We start from the raw sequence: 24,379 nt of genomic DNA, 5'->3' as shown, positions 1-24,379 counted from the left end.
TGGTATGAAAAGGGCCCCCCGGTACCTCGTCCGGTCCAGAGCCAGTTCGGTCTTCAGCCCAGTCTCGTCCGGTACATGGTCCTGTCTGACCAGAAGTTTTGAAGTCAGTCAGGCGCATCAATTTATTGCCCTTCAGAGAACCTCCAGAGCAGAACAATAGCAGATTTACCAGATTAAAGATAAAATCCTTCCAAACGCCTTTTTAATTTACGGTCTCATTGTGCGCGAAACCGCAAGGCAGGGGTTTTGATCTGTGCCGACGAAAGTGTTCTATTGTTTCGCTCTGAGAGATGAAAACCACAAACAGGTTTCTTCTGGGATACATTACATGTGTCAATTCTTGCAAACAATAGACCCCAGGATAGAGGAGTTCCTGATTAGCAACCAGACCAGCTCCTAGGCCGGTAGCTGGGACGGTACGAAAGGACTTCTTGGGAGGGGACGAGCTTACCGGGGGGCCCTTTTCATACCGGGGCTGAATGGTCACGGTCCCTTAATAAATACTGTACAGTCAGTGTTGTCCGAGTCCCATCCAAGTAGTTAGTGATTTTTTGCTAACAAACACTCAGACAACACTGAGTATACAGTGTTTATCAAATACATCAGTGACGGGCAAAACCAAATATTGAAATCACCCCGACGCAAAATTCCATCTTATGAATACATTTCTAATGGCAGAATATTCTACAACATTCTAACTGCCAAGTGACAAAAAGTTCTTAAAATTACTAATCACAACGCCTTTAGAAAAAAACAACTAACTGCTTGGATCACGTACAATACATGATAAAGAAAACTACCGATACAAAAAACAAGGCATCAGGAATAGTCGATAGAAGAATTGAAAAGCAAGTCATCTGAGCATGCTTGGCACTCTTGACCAGGGATGTAGTCGAGTCCAGTCACAAGTAACAGTGGATGAACAATAACAAAGGCATGCCTTTGTCAAAGCTCATTTGAATAGCTTGTGAGTTGAATTGGGACTGGAGGACTTGTGATGGTAGCATAAAATGGTACGACAGTAGAGCGCGTGATGAATATGCATGACTATGACGTCACTAGAAGCTCATGAGTAATATATCACGCACGGTACTGATAGATATATACATGTAGATGCACACTGTATGTGCTGCATCCCACTTACCGATGATATCACATTTAACAAGTCCTCTTTCAACTGTCGCGCCGCCACCCTCTACTGTTGCCCCACTTACCGATGATCATCAAGTGGGACGACACTAGAGGGTGGTGGTGCGACAGTAGAAAGAGGACTTGTTACATGTGATATCACCGGTAAGTGGGACGACACTAGAGGGTGGCGGCGCGACAGTAGAAAGAGGACTTGTTAAATGTGATATCACCGGTAAGTGGGATGCAGCACATACAGTGTGCATCTACATGTATATCTATCAGTACCGTGCGTGATATATTACTCATGAGCTTCTAGTGACGTCATAGTCATGCATATTCATTACGCGCTCTACTGTCGTACCATTTTATGCTACCACTTGTGATAGTCTTGTGACGGACTTGCAGGGACTTGTGACAGACTCAACTACATCTCTGCTTTAGACAAACCGAGTGCAGACGAACTTTGCAAAGTAAAGTTGAGGTTTTAATAAACCCTTCAGGACTTTCACGAAGCATCCAACAGAATCCCCCCCCCCCCCTCTTTGAGAGGAATCCCCACCCACAATGACATAGTGACTGTTTTGCATTGTGTTGTCTTGAAGACGTCTTAGCCAGATGGTACTATTTGGAGATGAGACCTCTTGCAGATGGGTACATTTGTGAGTTTCCTCCTGTTTTCCTCAGCGCTGAGGCGTTGGACGACGTCACAGCAGGCTTGCTCCTTAAAGGAGAAAATCAAGAAAATGTTTACACATTTCAAAAGCTGCTAGGCACATCATTTTGCCATAATAGAATTTTGAGTTAAGGTTGGACTAAACCTTGGTTTTGGTCGCTTTTCAGCTTACCTTGTTTTTGTCTTTTCCTTCTTCAATTTTGTCTTTGCTCTTCCAGCAAAAACAGAAGGTCTGAAAAACATAAAAACAGACAACAAAATATATTTTGAAAAACAAATGAATCCTGTTTGCCTGTTGTTCATAGACCCTTCACTGTCTCTAATCTCCCCCCCCCATCTCTGTGATAGCCCCTCCCCTCCCTCCCTCTACCCTATGGACTTACTGGACTTCTAAATCCAGGTCGTCCTCATCTTGTAATGCTGCATCTAACGCTGCTTGTACCCTTGGAGCAACGCTGGGACCCTCATAGTCTCTAATCCCCCCATCTCTGTGATAGCCCCTCCCCCTCCCTCCCTCTACCCTATGGACTTACTGGACTTCTAAATCCAGGTCGTCTTCATCTTGTAATGCTGCATCTAACGCTGCTTGTACCCTTGGAGCAACGCTGGGGCCCTCATAGTCTCTAGTGGTGCGGTTTGGCATGTCTAACTCGACCTGCAGGATATTCTCGGCCTAAAAATGCAAAACAAAAGAAAAATGCTTTAAAAAAAAACACTTTATTTTCAAAAAATGAAATCCATAACTTTTACAAATAAAAAATATTAACAGGGATAAGTCAATTCTCTCTACATAAAATTGAAGTAGAAATCCATAATGCATATCTGTTTCATGAACATTAACAAGAATATCTGCAAATCAAAATTCTTATGTGACTATCAACAAGCAAAGGAGAAAGCACGGAAGAAAGTTGCTAATAAAAAAAAATATGCAGTTAACTATGTTGTTTCTTTCTTTCTGCAATGGTAGAACACAGTCTGTATTACTCATTGAAATAATTGAAATTTTAGCCCGAGATTCAATGTGGCTTACTTTATATCTAGGGTTTCCACCAACTTGGGCTGCCATCCTTGCAAAGTCTGCGATGGGTCTGCGATTGCCAACGGCAGACACTGGTCTCTTGGCCATCTGGGTAGGCCTGAGAAACAAATGTCAGAGAAAATGATTTCAGTTTATTTGAATTTTAGTCACAGTTGTAGTCAGGTCCATCACAGATCAATCACAGATCAATCACAAGGAAATCACAAGGAAATCACAAGTCAATCACAAGTCAATCACAAGTCAATCATAAGTCAATCACAAGTCAATCACAAGCCAATCACAAGTCAATCACAAGTCAATCACAAGCCAATCACAAGTCAATCGCAAGTCAATCACAAGTCAAATCGTAAGTCAATTTAAGTCAATCACAAGTCAATCACAAGTAAATAACTAGTCAAGCACTAGTCAATTCCTAAGTCAATCACAAGTCAATCTGAAGTCAATCGTAAATCAATCACAAGTCAAATCAAAAGGTCAATCACAGGTCAGGTCACAGACAAGGGATGAACAATGACCAAGGGATGCCTTTGTCTATTCCCTCTGAATTTACAGTCAATCATAAGTCAAATCAAGTCAGTCACAAGTTAAATCACAAGTCAAATCACGCGTCAATCAAAAGTAAGTCACAAATCAAATCGCACTTCAAGTCATAATAATCAAAACGAACAATGGCATAAGAATGCCTTCATCACAGTTCATCTGAATAGCTTGCGACTGGACTTGAGACTTGTGATTAACTAGTGATTGAACCTAGACACAAAGTCCAGAAAGTATATCTGAGATCCCGTCAGGTATATCTTGAAGTACTCACCCTTCTGATCTTGCCAGAGGTTTCAACACCCACTGGTCTGTATCCTCATCAAACTCGGAGCGATTCAAGATCTTATTCTTCTCTTCATGTGGAATAAAGTTCTCTATGATCAGCATCCTGAAAGATAAGAAATAACTGCAAATAAGTTTATTGATTCCTCAGTTGCAGATCTGTGCTCAGTTCATTCTGTTCTGATTTTTCTCTCTAATTCACATATTCCCCTGGGGATGTCTGACGGTCTGTATCTCTGTGTCTGTTATACAGTCTGCCACCCCATCTCCGTCACTCTCTCTTTGACATTGGTTCCACTTCCTTGGTCATTTTGATGCGAATCTGTTGCACGTTTAGTATTTATATCAAATGCTCCCCCGAGGATATCTTTGTCTGTATCACCCTGTCTGTCATACAGTGTGTCACCCTATCCGTGTCAGTCTCTACTACTTACTTGAGCTTGAGTTCCCTGGTCAGCTCGTTCTGAGTCTGTTCCAGTTCTTGTCTCTCTCTCGCGTGCTCTTCTTGGAGATCTTGTATATCACACTTTGTCGCTTGTAGTTTTGCAAATAACTGTAACGGAATTCAAAATATCAACAAAATCAAAAGTTAATGTGATGTATCTTGTACCTGTGCAGCAAATATTTCCTGTAGATCTAAATTCCTTGCCTGATCATTGCTGACCCCTGACAAATTGATGTATGATTACTCAAATGTTCTTGATCAAACCTGGTCAGAGTGAAAACATGAGATGAGGTTCAACCTCTGACCTTACCTTCTTGAGTTTCTTGGTCTTGATATCCACCTCTTGTTGCAAGGAGGTAAACGTCTTGGCCATCTCCTCGGTGTTCTCTTCTTTCTCTTCAAGCTTCTGCTGCATCTCTCTCTCGATGCGCTGAAGAAAACATCAAAACACATTGAAAATAGGGTGAAATGTTAGACTGTTGGTCCTGTGTGGTGGATCAGTAATATGGTGAAAAACAGGAACAATTTCTGTCAAAAGTTTCTCCCCATGGCATTAGTGATGCTCCTGCTTCCCATCTACCCCACTCTCCGCCCATCACACCCCAACCCTTTGTCATCCCACCCCACCCCATCTCACCACATCATAACCCCATCCCCACCCCCACCCCATCCTCACCCCACGCCCATTCCACCCCATCCCCAATCACGTCAATCTTAACTTCTTACCGTCTTCTCAGCCAGTTCTAACCTCCGATGTTCAAGCTGTTTCTGTTGTTCATCGGTGTGATCTATAATACTCTTGCCTCCCACCAATAGTTTGCTCTCCATTGCTTTAATCTTAGACTCCAGAGCGTCTCTAGCTTCTTGTTGTTTCTTCAGCAGGCCCTGCCGATCCTGCAACTCATGGAGAAACTTCTCCTTCTCCTGAGGTAAGAGAGTAATACAAGTCACAAAAATGACACCACAACATCAGGTGTAACATGAGTCACAAGAGCAAAGCACGTCTTAAACCAACAAGTCACAAAGACAAGATTGGGACAAAAATTTTGGGACAAAAAAAAAGATATATCGATCAACGAAGTAATGTCCGTAACTAAATTTCGGATATTTCGGCAAGCAAAACTCATTATGAATAATTAATTAGCACATTCTACCCCCCTATTTTCTCAACGGATTCACATGATTCACGTTGGTGGACTTTTGCAGCCCAAAAAAAAACGGATTTCCGGAAAAAAACCGGAGAAATCACATCCTTGCTTACCTCAGCAATCATGCTCTTGTTAGCCATGATAGCTTCTTTCTCCGCTTCCAGTTTCTCCTGAGCCTGTTTGTACATCTCCTCCTCGTCCATTTCTTCCCCTTCCTCCGTCTCATCATCGATCTCGTCATCCGAACCACCGACTGATGGCAAGACAAATTGTTACCAAATTGTCAGCATCGCTAAGATTGACTTTTCTGAATACAGCCATTAAGCTGTGCCACCTTTAATGTATATACATTTCTCAAAGTGGCTGTGACCAAGTTTGCCGATTTGCCATGGATAATCTGACCAGAAGTCGTCAATACACACTGTTTGATTAAGGCGCTGATTTTATGGAGCTGATAATTACAGTAATATATCTAGCACAGAAAATATTCTCTAAGCCTTAAATGTCATGCTACATGTACAGCTGCAGACGATTCCAGGATCATGATCACTGTACTCGCACAAGGCCCCCTTCAATGGCGAAAACGTGGTGCACACTTTTGTGCAAAGCAACTGCCCAGTGACGGATTATCTGAACAATAGCTAGCACAATGCTTTCGCCATTGAAGGGGGCCTTCGTGATAGAACTGACAGCATGCCCGAATTGGTCAATACATGTACCCAATAATCTCTGTCTTTTGGACAAATTATTTACCTTCCCCTTTGTTCCGCCTTCTTTTTCTTTTCTTGGCTCCGCCCCCTCCTCCACCACCTTTCTTTTCCAGTTGCTGCTTGAGACGCATGATCTCGTCTTGGAACTCTCTCAAGAGGGCGTCCTTCGGGTCCTCGTTGATCTTGGGTTTATTCTTGATGTTCTTGGCACGATTGGCGTATCTACAAACACGACATACAAACGACAGATTTCTTACTTAGGGCCCGTCTCAATTCATATCAGGATGAGTTCCAGACATTGTATCGGGTATAAGTTGCAGGATTTTGAAATGCAATCTTCCGGTAATGAAGTTATCAGTATTGGTGAGTCAAGCAGTTGCTAGTAAAAAATTTCCCGGAACATGTTCAGGACAAATGCAGAGTTTCTTCAGGGTTTTTTTCTGGTTTAGTTCAGTTTATTTCTTTTTTTTCTTCATAAGATGGCTTAACCGACCCGACCCGATCTGAAAATCACAAACGTAAAACCGAAACTGACCCAACCAGACTGAAATGATGGTAAAACAGGTCCGACCAGACCAGACCCGACCTTCAGTTGGTTTCGGGTCGGGTTTGCACAACATTACTTGCATCATTTGTGAAAATCTTACCTGAGCGTGGTTAACGTCTCATCAAAGTTATAGCTTGCTGGGCCCAGGTTTGCCACCATGACTGTCTTGGCATTACCACCCAGCGAGTCTTGAAGTAACCTGGTCAGTTTGGAGTCTCGGTAAGGGATGTGAGTGCTCTTGCCATCCACCAGGGCTGAGATGACGTTACCCAGAGCAGACAGGGACAGGTTGATCTTGGTGGCTTCCTTCAGCCTCTCACCCTGGGGACAAGAAAGTGGGAGTGTAATTGGCTTTGTGCATTGTCGGTTGAGGGCGCTGTTCGGTTGGAAACCAAGTGAAGACACAACAAACGTGCACAGAACTGGGCCACATTTCATGCCTTGCAGTAACAAACGGGTTAGTACTTCCCTCAATCCTGTGACATCCTAAACCTCTCTGCTAAAATTTAAAGGGGGGGGGGGGGGGATTTCAGAGTTAACCTACCCATCCGAAGTCTAGTACCCAACCTACCTTAGCGCCCGTCTTTGCTTGCCTCTCACTGCCAGCCAAGTCCACCAGGTTCAGTTTCCCGACTCGTATGTGATTCTCACCGTCCGGCCCAAGCTTTGTAAAGAAAAAAAAAAAAAAAAAAAAAAAAAACCTATGAAATTTAAATTAATGAAAAATGTCTATCAAAGAACATTTCTTGTATGATGACTTTTTTGTTACGGGGTATGAAAATGTAAGTATCAAAATTTGCTCTCTGCTGACACTCTTATAAGACATCTGCACAAGTAAGCAGGAGGTCGTGGGTTCGAGTCCCACCCGAGTAAGCTTATGAACTTTCCCTTGCAACCCCTCGGAAGAACCGAGTGCATAATGCTCACAAATTTACTTGATGGGCAAACCTAAAACTAAGGGTTACAGGAAAACTTCACTTTTTGGAGTTCCGAACAAACAGAGGACATGGTTCTGATATTTACCTCGCTGCATTCTATCGTGATGATGAATATCGCATGGGATCTGGAACTATGCTCATTCATATTCGTTGATCTGAGGAATAAAAATGTGGGAAACATTCATATGGCAACAACAGCTCCCTTCATAATTACTATATATTTCTCTGTAAACACCACCGTTATGGTCAATGTATTTGCCGTTACTGCCTTCATCACAGTTGTCACAAATTATGGCACAAGAAACAAAGACAAAGCCAGACATCAAATCTAGGGTTTGGAAAATCTTTGGAACGATAAATGTTTGTCCGTAACTGAAGACCTTTAAGTACTCACCCCACTGATCTGTTGGTGTTGCCCACCGTCATGACATGCTCAATTTCTTTTACACTCTTGGTGACAAAGGAGGACAAATCCTGTAATAAAAACAGTAATAAAGACTTAAATATTTCACAAATATTTGAGGAGAATTCAGTCACATTACTGGTCCTTGGGAGTTGGTTGGTTTGGAATACCTCTTGTTTTGCTGAACAACTGAATGGTGAAACACTTAACCCATTAGATCCCATACCACATAAACCTCCCTGCCTGTTACTACCTGTACTGCCCCAAACTGCCCCAGCATGATATGGTTTTATGGATTAATCAGGAATAAAGACAATGTAATACAATGTAATACAATGTAATACAATGCAATACAATGCAATACAATGTAATACAATGCAATACAATGTAATGTAATACAATGTAATACAATGTAATACAACGTAATACAACGTAATACAACGTAATACAATGTAATACAACGTAATACAACATAATACAACGTAATACAATGTAATACAATGTAGTACAGGTGCTAGTGGTTAAGATAAATGAAATTGTATAGACAACAGGTGTATTTGAATTGATGTGACCCTACCTTGACATAGACACCTGTGTCTGGTCTCTCCTTCAACTCTAGTTTTTTACTCTGATCCTTTGATAATAAGTCCCTGATGTCCTCCTGTAATCAAAGAAAAGAACACAAGTCTATTACAAGTCCATGACAGGTCACATCACAAGTCAATCACAAGGCAATCACAAGTTAATCACATGTTAATCACAAGTCAGTCACAAGGCAATCACAAGTCAATCACAAGTCAATCACCAGTCAATCACAAGGCAATCAACAAGGCAATCACAAGTCAATCACAAGGCAACAGCAGGTCTATCACATGTCAATCACAAATCAATCACAAGTCAGTCACAAGTCAATCACAAGTCATTCACAAGTCAGTCACACGGCAACAGCAGGTCCATCACAAGTCAATCACAAGTCCATTACAAGTCAATCACAAGTCAATCATAAGTCAGATCACATAGCTTAGGACTTGACTTGGGACTGAACAACATGTGTTTGACTTGTGATGACTTGCGCTGATTTGACTACAACTTTGCAATTAAGTCATGTGATGTGATCATTGAGTCACCTGATGCCAGTCAGGTGACCAACACATATAGACTTGACACAAACCAACATACAACAAAGAGAACCCTCACCTGATAGATTTCCAGATATGAGGCTCTGACTAGGTACTGCTGATTCTGTGTCCTAGCGATGTGAGTGAAGATGTGTTCAAAGGAGTTGGGGATGACACCTCTGGATTCTGGATCTGACCTCACACCTCAAGATGAAAACAAGAAGTTGCAAAGTTAATCTTAAAGGTCAAGATTGATGAATACGACCAAAGTAAGGGAGGATAACTCAGTTGGTAGACTCATCATCAGAGGGTCAGGAGTTCGAATCCAGCTGCTCTTTGGGCAAGGAACTTCACCCCCACTTGCCTCTCTCCACCCAGGAGTACAAATGGGTACCGACATTAGCTGGGGAGTAACCTGCGATGGACTGGCATCCCATCCAGGGGGAATAGAAATATCCTCATGCCACTGAAACCGGTGATAAACGCCTGCCTGATGGGTCATACAGGGCGAGTGAAAAAAAAAGAAACCCAAATGTCGGGACTATTGTTTTTAGTGAAGTTCTGCATGTAGCACTTTCAAAATATAGGATATGAAAGCCCAATTCATAAGCTTTCTTTTAGTACAAGAATCATTCAAATCACTCATATACTTTTCAAGTTACAAGATTTTAAAGACAACTAACATTTTAACGTTCTGTCCATGGATCACAACAAAGGTATGCGTTCTTTCAGCAAAACAAAAACCATTCACACACATCTCTATGTGATTTTTTTTCGCTTTGCTGAAAGAACACTGAACTTTTTTGTGATCCATGGACAGAACCTTAAAACGGTGGTTGTGTGTAAATTTCTGTAACTTGAAAAGTACATAAGTGATTTGAATGATTCTTACACTAAAAGAAAGCTTATGAATTGGGATTTCACATTCTAGATTCTGAAAGTGCTACATGCAGAACTTCACTAAAACAAAGGTCCCGACATTTGGGTTTCGGGGTTTTTTTTACTCACCCTGTATTGGCTCGTGACGGATTTTACTTCCTGCTTACGTTTAATGCTTAGCTATATGCTTACCTTCCATCGTGTAAGTCTTGCCGGTCCCTGTCTGTCCATAAGCAAATATCGTCCCATTGAATCCATTCAGAACAGACTCCACCAGACTTCGGAATGTTTCATCATACAACTCTCTCTGTTTGGAACTGACAAGAAAATAGAACCAAGGAACGAACATTTAGTATTGGAGTATTTTAGGGACAAGTTTGTGTTGCTTTGACTTAAGGATAGAAAGTGCGGTGATTTTTTTTAAGATTGAGAGTTTCTTGAAAGTATTTGAGTATTCTAGGGAAAACTTTAATTTTATGGATAGAAAGTGTTGGTTTTTTTAAAAGCATTTAAGCATTGCTGAGGATAGCAATGATTTCATATGGCGTGATTATATGCTGATCACCACCTGAGTACCAGACAAGACAAGATTATGGCAGCACTTAACAAGGGGGGGGGGGGGGCCTAGGACTTGAATAAACAATTTGGGGGGCACACAACTAAGAAAGTGAAGGGAAAACTTAACAAACTGCTGAATTTATTAAAGGGAGAACTACTCCTTTGTAGCTAATTTTTAAATAAAAACACTGAAGAAAATCTAAGTAATCAATTGCTCCGCCACACTTCAACTGACAATTCTAAAGCCTATCTTGCAACCAACATTTGGTGTTGGGCCGATTGGGCCCTGGGTAAAATGTACCGTCCTGTCCAGGCGGCACTGCCAACGAGCCAAAAGACACTCCCGGCATGCCAGACACGCCGAGAGGCTTCAGATCCACGCTAAGTTGATTAGGTTTTAATTCCTGGCACAAACTCTCCCGCTATCCTGATTCACAAACTGAATTAGTCTGATAAACATGCCGGGCCCCCCAGCGAGTACGTACATCTAGTGCTTGGATGAGTGTTGGAGTATGGGACATGGGACGGCATACAGAAAGGTGCCGATGATTGGGTGCCAAGGTGTGCATTTAATAGATCAAAGTAAAGCCCCGTTCATACTTCATGCGAAAGCGAATTTGACGTCATAAAACATTCGCTGCGAAATTCGCCCGAGTTGAAAGATGTTCAACTTTTACGAATTCGCAGCGCGAATACTTGCCACGACGTCACAAATTCGCATTCGCTTTCGCGCAGAGTATGAACCGGGCTTAAACAGGCCCAAAAAAAATATAAAAAAAATACACCAGATATTCAGCGATAAAACTGTGTAAAAACATCTCTCTAAATAAAAACATCAGAAAACTGACCGTAGATAGTGAGATTATCTTAAAAACGCACTATTAAACTTTACTTTAAATATAATTTTTTTACTTAGTTATTTACACCAATAGCAAATAATGGACATTAAACAGTAGTGTACAGTGTCTTTTTGGTTTTATCGAAACAATAATTGCCTGTTGACATGATAAATTACTGCACGTTTGTAAGGATCCCCAAACTAATGCAAAAGCGTGTAATACAACAAAATACAATGACACACACACTGTATGTGAGACCTGTACCCAGGACAGGTGTGTTAATGATATTCTGAGCAGGTTACATGAGGTAAGGTGAGGGCTGTGAACTGAATTCATAATAGCAACCCGTCATTCATGATACATCCTAATGCATGTACCATCTGAATGTCGAAAGCCTTCCAGTTTTTTCAATCATCAATTAACACCAACGTTCCCAAATCCTCCAAAATCATCTTTGCAAAAAGGATGATTTTGCAGGATTGAGGCTTTTTGGAGGATGATTTTTTTGATTTTGGAGGATGCACTGTGTCAAGGTCTTGGGGCGGACCTTGTGTTGTTTATGCTCAGCCGTGCATAAATTTAGGCCTAGATTATACTTAAAATCCTCCGCACTGCTCCAGGATGTCACTGGCTCTGCCTCAATAAATTGACAGTGATTGCTGGAGGATTTTGCAGGATTGAGGCTGTATGCAATTTTGACATGGAGGCAGTTGGAGGATTCTGCAGGATTGAGGTTGCATTCCTAGCAAAAATGCCCAGGGAGTTAAGATTAACAAATGTTATCATGAGGAAGAAAAAGCAGATTACACATGTCAGATGTTTTGGCAAAACGAGACAGAACTAAGCCGAGGTCGAAATGAGAGTTTGCAGGTACATGTACATGTATAAGGAAAGACAATACATTTCTCCTTACAATACTGTTTGTTGCACTTCAATCGGACATTCCGTTGACATTTTATGACTGTTTAAAGTTTGCTTTTATCGACATATCACAAAAGTAAAATACTGAGAAAAAGGCCATTAAAAAATATTGAGTTTTGTAGTCGTAAAAATAAAAGACGCCTTTCCTTAAAAACACTTATCGGCCTATTCCACCTATTTTAAACTATATCTTTAACATATAAGACATATCAAATATTACAAGTACAAATATATCTGAAAAACGAAAAACAAATAATCCAAACTCATTTTGGGCATTTTTCTCCACTACGCACTGTGCCCAGTGCCGTCTCATTTTGCCAGAGCGCCTCACATATTACCCTTCCCCTCCCCTGAGCACAATAACAAAAAACCTTATTTCATATAAAATGTAATTTCAAAACAGACAGACAAGAGCTGTATATCCAGTCCACAATTCCCACAAGTGCAAATTCTAGAAACTAACAGTGATATACTATACTACATGTAGGCCTCCGGTATAAACTGGCTTTTACAGTACACTGATAGTGTAAATGGAGTACATGTATCTGTTTTCAAATACATGTTGAGTACATAATGCAAGTGGGTTAGTGCATAACTCTGGGGTCTAATATTTGTGTGTCCCTGATACATCTGATATAAAATTTTGTAAATTCAGGACACATTCTTTAACCCTAACCCCCTAGCCCTTTTTGCTGGGAACCATCCTCAATCCTCCAAAAAAATTTAATTTTTCAAAATTTTCAGAAAATTTTCAGACAGTCCTGCCTCAAAATGCATTCATCCTCAATCCTTCAAAATCCTCCTGATCCAAAAATGTTCAATTGAATGGTACCAAGCGCCTCAATCCTTCAAAATCGTCAGACAGTCCTGCCTCAAAATACCGTTCAGCCTCAATCCTTCAAAATCCTCCAAAACCACAATGAGGATTTTGGAGGATTGAGGAAGGTTAGGGTTAATTAAAACCCAAACCTTCCCAAATCCTCCAAAATCCTCTTTGCAAAATGGAGGATTTTGCAGGATTGAGGCTACATGGCAAAAGTGTGGCTGATTGCAGAGGATGCACTGTGTCAAGGTCTTGGGCCGGAACTTGTGTTGTTTATGCTCAGCCATGCATAAATTCAGCCTAGATTACACTTGAAATCCTCCGCACTGCTCCAGGATGTCACTGGCTCTGCTTCAACATATTGACAGTGATTGCTGGAGGATTTTGCAGGATTGAGGCAGCGGTTACCCCTCCAAGGACCACATTCAAGAAATAACGGAGGGATTTGCAGGATTGAGGTAGTGGTCACCCCTCCAAGGACCACATTCAAGAAATAACGGAGGATTTTGCAGGATTGAGGATGAATGCTATTTTTACATGGAGGCAGTTGGAGGATTTTGCAGGATCTGAGGTTACATCCTAGCAAAAATGCTTAGGGAGTTAGGGTTAATTAATTAATGCCTTCAATCTTCAAGAGTGATTATGTAAAGCTAAGTACCTGCCAAGGAAATCAAAATTAGTTTGAAGTCAATTTTAATGATACTTCATGGCAAATTACACAGGTCAGGTAACAGGGACACCAAAAAATGTCACACTTTTGAACCCACAAATTTACTGTACATGTACACATGTATAAGTTCCTTGTCGGAGCACTAGACAAACCAGGATACTGCACGCCTTGCTCTGAATGCAAACCATTCCTATCTGTACAAATAAACATTCGGCCGGAGAGTCCTCCCATCCTGACAAGCATTTGTACTTAATGTCTGAAAACAGAAATGCCAGTGGAGTTACTGTTTGCAATAACAGACCATAAATCACACACGGTGTATACATATGAGATGCATCCATCTGCTATACAGATACAGTACGCCCCTTGGGCTTGGCGTACAAAAATATGCACATTGTATACATAGTGAGCATGTATACATAAATCCTAACATTAGTTATAACATTATTCCAAACAATACTCTAGAAATGTATGGAACATGCGGTGTGAAATTTAGACTTTTGACAGGAGCTGATTTTATATCCAACAAATTTTGTATTCTTGTGGCAATTCCTAAATTTTTTTGTTCATTTTCATCCAAGCATATTGGGTTTTTTTAAACCACTTATGACATTTACTACTCCACAATTTTATGTGATGATCAGTCAGTTTTAATATCAAAAGAAATGGTGTCGTTTGAAAAATAAAGACAGATTTTACAGAAATGGCTCCAGTATGAGTTGGCCACAATGCTTGCAAGTGTGAAATTCAACTCTGATTGATTGGGTCTGGTTTGACCTTCCAATCCACTTCACAGCTGACCGACTCACGGCCAAACTCATCAGGAATCTTGTCGCTTCAGTGACGCATCATCTCAACGAGATGAGACTTGTACTTGGGCTACTCTACCACCAATGAATCGATTACGTTGGGAAGCTTGTGAGGCAAGATCTCTGATAGATTGGGTTTTCAAAACAGCAACGTCTGAACGACATTTGGTTAAAGGTCTCGTGTGGTACCTAGAACCTCGACACATTCTGTACAATTTTATGGAATTGACCAAGCAAAATTGCTAAGCACAAAAGAAGGATTAGACTAAAAGAAAGATGTGCAAATCCATGCATACTGCTATTTCACAAAACACACAATTTTGCTAAGAATTTTGTTTTAATGGTTAGCCGCTTTGTGAAATTGCGCCCTCGACTTTAAAGGTAATATTTATACAACATTTGCTTTTGATGAAATTTTTCAGAAACGAATGGATTTGGAGGTTTATAGCAAATATTGTTCCACTGTGCTGTTTAAAGTTGTGTGTTCATGGATGCCAGAAAAAAAGAAAAAAAAGAAAGAAAAACAAAACCTGTTTTTGTTGTCTGGTTCCCTGATGCGACGCTTCAGATGAAATGGAACAATTTATAGACATCAGGGAATTGTCAGGCCAGGGAACCAGACTAGCTGGCTAATGCCAATTCACAGATATGTAACCGACTACAAACAAAATGTGGACTATACAATTCGGTCAACTGGGGGCAGCATTAGAAGGGAAAAAAGCCAGGTTTTTCCAACGATGGTTGACCAACCATCGTCGGAAATTGATGCAGAATTCCACTTGACTTGAAAATGACAGCATTCCCGGCGCAACCATTTCACAGGATGCTGGAGGCTATTGTTTACTTACAGTCAAGTCAGGTATTTTATAATAATTTGGTAGTTTTGTTTTTTTATTTTAATGTTTGCAAATATTGTACATTACCTTTAAATTGGTTAGTTAGGCCAAAAAAATAAAAAATATTCGGTCTCTGCTCAGACCAAAGTTCCGGAATTGACGCGGTTTTTTTTTTTTTTTTTTTTGCTTTTGTTCTTTTCTTCAAGCTTGGATTGTACAGACAAGGTGGGGTACTATTTTGCTTTTTTGGTGTCCTCATGTACATTGGTGTCCTCCATAATTTGCCTTGGTGCTTTCGATCATTTGCCTTGGTGCAATTTCCCATTCCTTGGTGCTCTTTGGTAAACGAAATTGAGGAAGTGCAGCAATAGAGGGCGCTGTTGGAGCTACCGCGGAACATTTTGAAAAAAAAAAAAGATTGACGCGCATGATTAAAATCGACGTGCGCGCTGACCAGAGACCGACTTTTTTTTTTTTTTGGCCTTAGGTTAGATTTGAGTAGAATAGGGTAGGGTATGCAGAATGTCCGGGTTGGGTCGATATGGTTTCTATGAGAGTTCGTTGGGAAGGGTGGGTAATATTTCTGAGATGATAACTTACTCCCAATCGTAGACTGAATCAAACGTGAACTGCTTGGGTGGCTCCAAGGATGACTTGGGATTGCGTACCGAGATGACACCACGAGGAACGTCCATGTCCACGACTCGTTCGTACTTCTCTGCCGTCTCCTTGGAGTTCATGGGACGACACCGCACCACCACTTTGACCGACTCCGATTTCTTAGACTGTCGAGAGAAGTACAAACATCTTCGTGAAAGATTTTTTTTTTTTTAGTGAGAGTGTATTTTTCACACCATCAGGGAGATAAATTTGGTCATGATTGAATAAAACATGCTTCTGATCTTCTACAGCGCCCTCGCTTGGTTAGAATGAGATAGTGGCAGGCAAAAGAACAAGTAAAGCATTGTGGTGTTGTGTTTTGAAAATAAAAGGGGGCACTCACCATTTTGCTGTGCTATCTCCAACCCTTATTGCACTTGAGGAAATTTCTGTCCTACCATTGATGAGTGTTCTTGGGCTCGACAGCAATTTCTAATTAAAGGAAAAATAGACAACAGTAAATTGTTAACACGTGGGTCATTCTGCAAACCTAGGGTCCAAAGTGTGACATTTTTCCTGTCCCTGTTGCCTTGGAACTTCGTAATTTACCATTCTAACATACCCTAACCGCCCTGAATCCTCCAAAATCCTTTTTGCAAATTGGAGGAATTTGCAGGATTGAGGTTACATGGCAAAAGTGCGTTGCTGATTTCGGAGTACGCACTGTGTCAAGGTCTTGGGCAAGACCTTGTGTTGTTTATGCTCAGCTGTGCATAAATTTAGTCCTTGATTATACTTGACATCCTCCGCACTGCTCCAGGATGTCACTGCCTCTGCCTCAGACTATTGACAGTCATAGCCAGAGGATTTTGCAGGATTCAGGCAGTGGTCACCCCTCCATGGACCATATTCAAGAAATAACAGAGGAATTTGCAGGATTGAGGTTATATGCTATTTTTCCATGAGGCCAATTGGAGGATTTTGCAGGATTGAGGCTACTTCCTAGCAAAAAGGCCTAGGGAGTTAGGGTTAATCCTAACCCAGGCCCTTTTTGCTAGGAACCATCCAAAGGCCTCCAAAATCGTCCAAAAGTTTGCACTATATGTTCAAGTGAAGGATACCCAGCGCCTCAATCCTTCAAAATCCTCAGACAGCGCTGCCTCTCAAAATGTATTCATCCTCAATCCTCCAAAATTCTCATGTTAATTTCTTAAACACCATTCATCCTCAATCCTCCAAGATCCTAAAAAACCACCAGGAGGATTCTGGAGGATTGAAGCCACATGTAATGTTCATTTGTTGAGTGGGTCCTTTGCTATTCAAGCATTCTCAAAGAAAATACATTCAGGAGTGCATCCAAAATTACAAAATCATGAATATGTCAAAATTTTATCAAACAGGAACAGGAAAAAAGTGGAGCCCAAATATTAACAATTTGCAAAATGAAAATAAAAAAATAACAATCATTTGAATACCACGTAGCATTAATTAACAAATGTTGGTTCAGTACATTCCCTTCCAAACAACAAACGCTACCGACCAACAATGGATGACATTTGTAAGAATCGTTGACAGTTATAATCACATTGACCGACCCACTATAGAACGGTGTTGACAAACAGCGTCATATTCCCTGAAAAGATTTCCTGCCAGATTTTTACTTGTCGATTGATCAAGTCGATTGAAAGTGACAAGTAGTACTTTAAGTGATTAAGGGGTTGGGTATACATGAGATTCACCGATACATTGCCATGCTATGATATCACCTCTTCAAAATGTAGGTCAGACCAGGAGGAAATTTCATGAATAATTTATGTTTTGGCTTGCTACACTGGGGAGATATATCCTGTATGGTGAAGCACAGTGAATTTTTGTTCTTGATTTGAGAATCTTGAAATCATTGTTGCTAATCTTTTCAGGTATTACTGATAAATATTGATAATTCATTTAACGAATATATCATACATGTATACATGTGACTGAGGTGTTCTGGCAAAGTGCGACACAAACGGACAGAGGTTAGAGAGTTTGTGGGTATAAGGAAAGACAATAAAAGTTTCCTTAAAATGCTGTTTGTTGCATCTCAATCGAACATTCCGTTGACAAGTAATGGCTATTTAAACATCGCAAAAATACTGAGAAAAATGTCCTCAAAATTTTGACTGTTTTGCGGTAGTGAATATGAAAGATGCTAATGTTTAAATCTTTAAAAACACTTTTAATCCGGGATTTTTACAATATTTCTTGAAATGTGTAGTAGACATACACATGTATCAAAGACTATAAATATCAATCAATTTGAAAATCAACAATAAATTCGCCACCTTTACCGGTAGTTTCTTGCATTTTTCTCCATTATGGCCTGTGCCCACTTCTATCTCATATTGCCAGAATGCCTCACATATCCAGTATATATCTTTAACCCTAACCGCCCTGAATCCTCCAAAATCCTTTTTGCAAATTGGAGGAATTTGCAGGATTGAGGTTACATGGCAAAAGTGCATTGCTAATTTCGGAGTACGCACTGTGTCAAGGTCTTAGGCCAGACCTCGTGTTGTTTATGCTCAGCCGTGCATAAATTTAGTCCTTGATTATACTTGACATCCTCCGCACTGCTCCAGGATGTCACTGCCTCAGCCTCAGCCTATTGACAGTCATAGCCGGAGGATTTTGCAGGATTCAGGCAGTGGTCACCCCTCCATGGACCATATTCAAGAAATAACGGAGGAATTTGCAGGATTGAGGCTACATGCTATTTTTCCATGAGGCCAATTGGAGGATTTTGCAGGACTGAGGCTACATCCTAGCAAAAAGGCCTTAGGCTTAAAACACTGGACACATACATGTAACTTATTATCATTTTGAGTGGAAAGAAAGACTTGCTATTAAAATATAACCATTTAGACACTACGTGGTAGTACATGTATGTAAACAGACTCTACCTCAATACACTGCAAAAATAAATATTCTTACAAATGAATATGGTATTTAAATATTGCTAGAGGCTGAACAAGACCATGGCAGTCACGCATGCATATAAAACATCAACAACGCAGGCGTCCTTGACAGAGAGCTCAATTACATTAACTGTATCAAGAGTGTGAGATAATACGATTCCTGTTTTTGTGTGAGTGCAAGAAAATTTAATTTATTTCTCCAGTCCGTACCATTCTAACAGAAGACTGTATTGATAGAGTGAACAAAATGATTTTTTAAAATGGGGACTGGTACAATCGATGTGAAATCAAGGATACGAAGAGATGGATGTACAAGGTACCAGCATAGGGCAATGAAAGAAAACGAATGAAGAACAAAAATCAATAAACTTTATCGCAATGTGCTGGCCATGTTGGCAGTCATGTACAATGTAATTCCAGCAGGTCATTTTAAATTAGAAAAAAACTACCATGCAATACATTTTTGCAATTTTATCATGATTTTTTTTTACATTTTTTATCTACCATATAAGGAAATGTTTTAGAGTAATTTGTGTTATTGTTACATTAAAGTTGAAATTGCTTTGCAATTTACGATGCCAATCAAGGAAAATCGCTCACTGAATTATTAAGATGAATGAATCATTATTTGGTCTCAACTCTTCATTAACTAACAGTAAGTTAATTCACCATCACAGACCTGAGAACACACTGCCATAGGCCACAGGATGAATTATGTATTCAGTCCATAAGATTGATCTCTAACACAACTGACCTCAATAGTGTCAGGTTAAAGGGGCAGTCTGAAGATTGGTTTAGAAAGGAAAAAATCATGGGCCCCAAATTTCACTTCATGTTAAGACAATTCTGATGTGTAAAAATATTCTGGCATCTGACTGGCACCCCTTGAACAAAGACAATGACAAAATGGGGAACTACCAACATAGGGCTGGATAGCTCAGTGGGTAGAACACCGGAATGGAAACTTGGAGGTTGCAGGTTCAAACCCCACTCTAGTTTAAAAATCAAAATATTCTACTTGAAAATACAACCAGCAGATTGTGTAGTACATGTACAAAGCGATGGTAATATGTGCATGTACTGGTACTGCAGACCAAAGGGCCAGCCTACAAATGTACAATGTTTGACTGAAAGCTGGTTCATGTACGTACTATACTTCATGCAAACGCGATGCGAAAGTTGACATCACAAAGCATGTGCTGCAAAATTCGCCGGAGTTAAAATGTGTTCAACTTTTGCGAATTCGCAGCGCGAAAACTTGCCCTGATGTCATAAATTTGCGTTCGCGTTCACTTTCGCCCTGAGTATGAACCACCCTTGACTGACTGAATGACCGACCAACCGACCGACCAAGTCATTGAGAAATACATGCAAGTGAAACGATTTCCTACTCTCAGACTTTTGGGTCCAGTACTTTTATCAAGCCTGATCTAGTATTACTACACCTCATAAATATTCATCAGGCAGCTGCGGCATTTCCTTGGTCCATTCCAACAACTCAACCGCATGAAAGTATACATTTCCCTGCGTCTTCGTATGCGCGCAAAAACCAGGGAGGTACTACAGGGAGGTACACACTTGGCATGCTTGGGTCACAGCTTTAGAGTTGTTCCAGCAATGTGTTTTCGTTTTACCATTACTTTATCATTAGTTTTCACTATTTCCACACAAACCATACTACAAGCACTGTACTTCAAGGTTCTCTGTACTATCACCTAGTAGTACATGTTCATTCTTTTTCAAGCTCCATTTATGTTGCCCTTTTTATCAACTTGACAACACACTTTAAGCACAAGTACATTGGAACACATACACTGCAAATCAATATAAGTGCATGGACTGTGGCCCATATGTGGACCATCTCTGTATGTAATTACCAGCGGGGTATAATGACTATAAGTCAATATAAGATAACACCCACTGTTTTTTCACGGTCCAGTTGATAAAACTCATTAATCTGTGATCAGGGCACTGTACACACGATTGAAGGTTGCATGACAGTCCAATCATAGGCATAAATAATGCAATTTGAAAGCTGTTAAGGCAGGGGAGCCAAAGTCAAAACATACATATGCTGATATATTAGGCCAAAAAAAAAGGCTCTGGTTTCTGGTATGTGCGCGCGTCTCCGGAGCCATGCGCATCGGCAAAATTTAAAAGTTTTGTTTTCAATGTATGTCTCAAAATTGCCAAACTCACTGGTTAGACTGGAATCCTGCTGCAGCACAATTTTAACGTATTTTTAGATGGGGTTACGGTCGAGTATAAGCTTTATGTGGCCTCTCTGGGTTCCCATACATTTTGCACTAAATTTAGTCGGGCACCATTTGCAGTCATCAGCCGACATTTGAAGAAAAAAAAAGTTAAAGAAAAAAAGCTGCGTCGCCGCACCACTTTTGGGGCAAGCTCCATACCAGTAACTGAAGACTTTTTTTTGGCCTTACAGTTATTATTTATATCAGGCTTCCAATGGTAAAAATAAATCAGCGTGCTGTATGCTTTCGTCAAAAGTACCCTGATGACTGCAATATTGCTGGTTCCCGCACAATCCAGAGCGTAGAAATTCACAGTTGTCAACCAGTCAACAGAGCGCACTGTTGTCAACAACCACAATCGCGGCTTCGAGCGGTGCAAATTTTGTTTCGGTTAACAAAGAATATTCAACAAAATTTGAGAAATAAAGACAATGTCCTGAAATTTATTTATTGCGGATCAAGTTGGCCTTACAAATAATAATAGTATTGGATGGCTTTTTCATTTGGGGGATATTATATATTGCACTCGCTACTTGTATAACATAACAATATTGCACGAGTTGAGTGTTATAACTTGTGCAATATATTCTTGTATCCCCCTCAAAGCCATCCAATATTATCTGTTTCATTTGATGGTCTTGTTTATGCACAGCTGTACAGTCAATAGACTTTTGATATGTTCAATTAAAACATATGCTGCAGCCATCTACATGTATATTATGTTTTCTATGATTCATTTTTTTTAAATTGTTTTAAGAACAGACATTTTCACATGTAACAAATTTAACTCTCTGGATTAAAACTGAATTTTGAATTGAGGGCAAACCATTCTGTAGAACAGCCAGAGTAAGTAAAGTTAGTGTTATTATTACTGACATTATTTTACAGGAAAATCAACAGGAAATGCAATTTTTGTTTGGGCCCCTTGCCACCTTTCTCAGAAAGAAATACAGTATTACTGCACGTATATTTCACCAGTGAACACAGAAAATAAAAATCTGGTAGCTTCATTAATTAGGCCTATACTGTTTTAAAACATGCTTTGCATTTGGTAACATTCATAATTTTACATTGGTAAAATTCATAATTTGCCATTTGAAAAAAAAATGCAAACCAGGGATTTTCTAAGTAAAGCGCATTTCGTAAAGTAAAGCGCATTTCATAAAGATAATAATCTAAACTGATTAAAAAGATCAGCATAGGCCTATATGTAAAAACACATTTATCAAAACATAACCAAAACTTGTTCAGCTCTGCACATTTAAATAAACTTGCAGATCAATTTTATTTTTAACGTAGTGGCCAATTATGCTTCTAAAGCAAAAATAAACTACAAACTACATGTGAAAATCAAAATTTGACAAAGTTCAACATGTTTTTGCACATGGTGGAAGTGTGGCCTTTATTTACAGAGGTAGTCCAGTAAATTGGCCACATTTATGGGGCTAAGTGATACTGATACTTCGCTTCAGGGAAAAATTAGTGACATCCTTGTATGGCAATGGAATTCTTTCCCATCTGGGAACCAGACAGTTCCTCAAAGATGGCAGTTGAAAGTCACGTTATGGATGTCATAACGATAGCTATGGTATATGTTTAATTTTATCTTTTTAGATTTGTTAATTTTAAATTAAAATAAAAACATTTAGTTTAGCTTTGTTAATGACATGTTAAACATGTTAAAAGCAAAAAGATTGACTTTTGATTACAACACTGTTTTTTTTTTTTTCTGCTTCGGACATCTGCTTTTCTTATGTGAACACATGTCCAAAGCCCACACTCTCATCAGAAGACCGCAGATCGACGGCTGCCCTGGCCAGCCGCACTGACGTGACTGGCACAGCGCGCGCTGGGCTGCTCTCGCTGAATCGAATGTTCAGATGTTGGATCGACGGCGGCCCGGCCGAGCGAAATTTGATCGGAAAGAAATCAAATATTATGCATGGACAAACAACCAGGCACAAATTCAAACAAACAACCATATAAATCATAAATATCTACAAATGTACTTACCGGAGACAATCGGTGTTTCTTCACAAATTGCTAGCAATTATACGCAGAAAATCCCGGCGTTTAACTGTCATGTAACCCGCCATCTTGTAACTAGAGGAATGCGTCTTGGCGCATGCGCACATTAATAAATAAATTATCTGTTGAAAATTAACCAAGTGGTGGCGCTATACCAAGTTAACAGGTGACAATTTTTTCATTCATGCATGAGAAGGTATTAATTGTCAAGCTGAGAAAAAAAAGGAAGATTGGTATAAAAAGTTTATTTTAAGAACTAAGGCTGTGAATGGAGCAAAAGTCAACTAATGATCTTACAATCGGGGGGGGGGGGGGGAGAAGGCAACTGGTGATCTTACAAAGGGGGGATGGGGGTGGAGGAACTTTTTCACTTGAGAAGTTTCAATTACTAGAAAATGTCACTTTGTAGTTTGTAAAATGTTTAAATTGTAATGATACACCCCAAAACAAATTTCACAATGGCAACTGAAGAATTTATGAAACAACAGTCTCCTTTTTTAGTAGTTGTCTTTAATAACATATCCATAAAGCATATCCAGCACTAATTGCACATAAAACATTTCCAAATGCATACTGTACAGAACTAATTGTTCATAAAAGTTACATCTACAATATGAAAATAATTCGGGCAATTCACAATGCAGTGCGCCACCAAGAGTTTGCCATAGAGAGTCCATTTTCCAGCTTTACGGTCGACAAGATCATGGTCCATTTGAATGAGTGTCAGAACTCGAAAGACACTTGAGCTAATATGTTATAGATTGGAGCATAGCATTCTGCCGCCTTACAGAAAACACCATATTGATAAGAAGAAAAGAAAAGGGCAAACAGATCCTTGAATCATACGCTTACTAAAATTACTGACCGGAAAAAACTAACAATTTAAAATGTCCCGCGCTGCGAACTTTGTCGACCATCTCCCACAATGCCACTCTCCGTGGCAAACTCTTGGTGGTGCACTGCATTGTGAATCACCCGTATTAGTTATTGCATAATTGTTGCTTTACCTCTTGGTTACATAGGACAAACAAAATACCTTAGGCCAAAAAAAAATGTCTCCGGTTTCTGGTATGCGCGCGCGCCGCCGTAGCCATGCGCGTCGGCAAAATGAAACAGGTTTTTTTTCCAATGAAAGATGATGTCTCAAAACCGCCAAACTCACTGGTTTGACTGGAATCCTGCTGCTGCACAATTTTAACGTGTTTTTAGATGGGGTTATGATCGAGAATA

General features: G+C 40.1%; 1 protein-coding gene across 1 annotated transcript; it reads right to left on the bottom strand.

Annotated features, from left to right (window-relative positions):
- Positions 1 to 1,508: 1,508 nt before the first annotated feature.
- Positions 1,509 to 23,250, bottom strand: LOC119725701 (kinesin-II 95 kDa subunit-like). Its single transcript, XM_038197230.1, has 20 exons — positions 23,135 to 23,250; positions 16,313 to 16,401; positions 15,910 to 16,094; positions 10,046 to 10,170; positions 9,054 to 9,178; positions 8,434 to 8,517; positions 7,848 to 7,927; positions 7,539 to 7,608; positions 7,087 to 7,179; positions 6,616 to 6,836; positions 6,012 to 6,190; positions 5,372 to 5,511; positions 4,837 to 5,034; positions 4,421 to 4,540; positions 4,100 to 4,218; positions 3,655 to 3,771; positions 2,835 to 2,940; positions 2,338 to 2,477; positions 1,977 to 2,036; positions 1,509 to 1,852 (listed from the first exon to the last, which is right to left on the bottom strand). Exons 2-20 carry the CDS (start codon positions 16,313 to 16,315, stop codon positions 1,753 to 1,755), a joined length of 2,265 nt encoding a protein of 754 aa, XP_038053158.1. The 5' UTR covers positions 16,316 to 16,401; positions 23,135 to 23,250; the 3' UTR covers positions 1,509 to 1,752.
- Positions 23,251 to 24,379: the final 1,129 nt, after the last annotated feature.

Source organism: Patiria miniata, unplaced genomic scaffold, assembly GCF_015706575.1.
Source record: "Patiria miniata isolate m_02_andy unplaced genomic scaffold, ASM1570657v1 HiC_scaffold_19, whole genome shotgun sequence".
In the NCBI taxonomy this organism is placed as follows: Eukaryota; Metazoa; Echinodermata; class Asteroidea; order Valvatida; family Asterinidae; genus Patiria; species Patiria miniata.
Note: the sequence above shows the minus strand (reverse complement) of the source record. Positions and strands in the feature narration are given on the sequence as shown.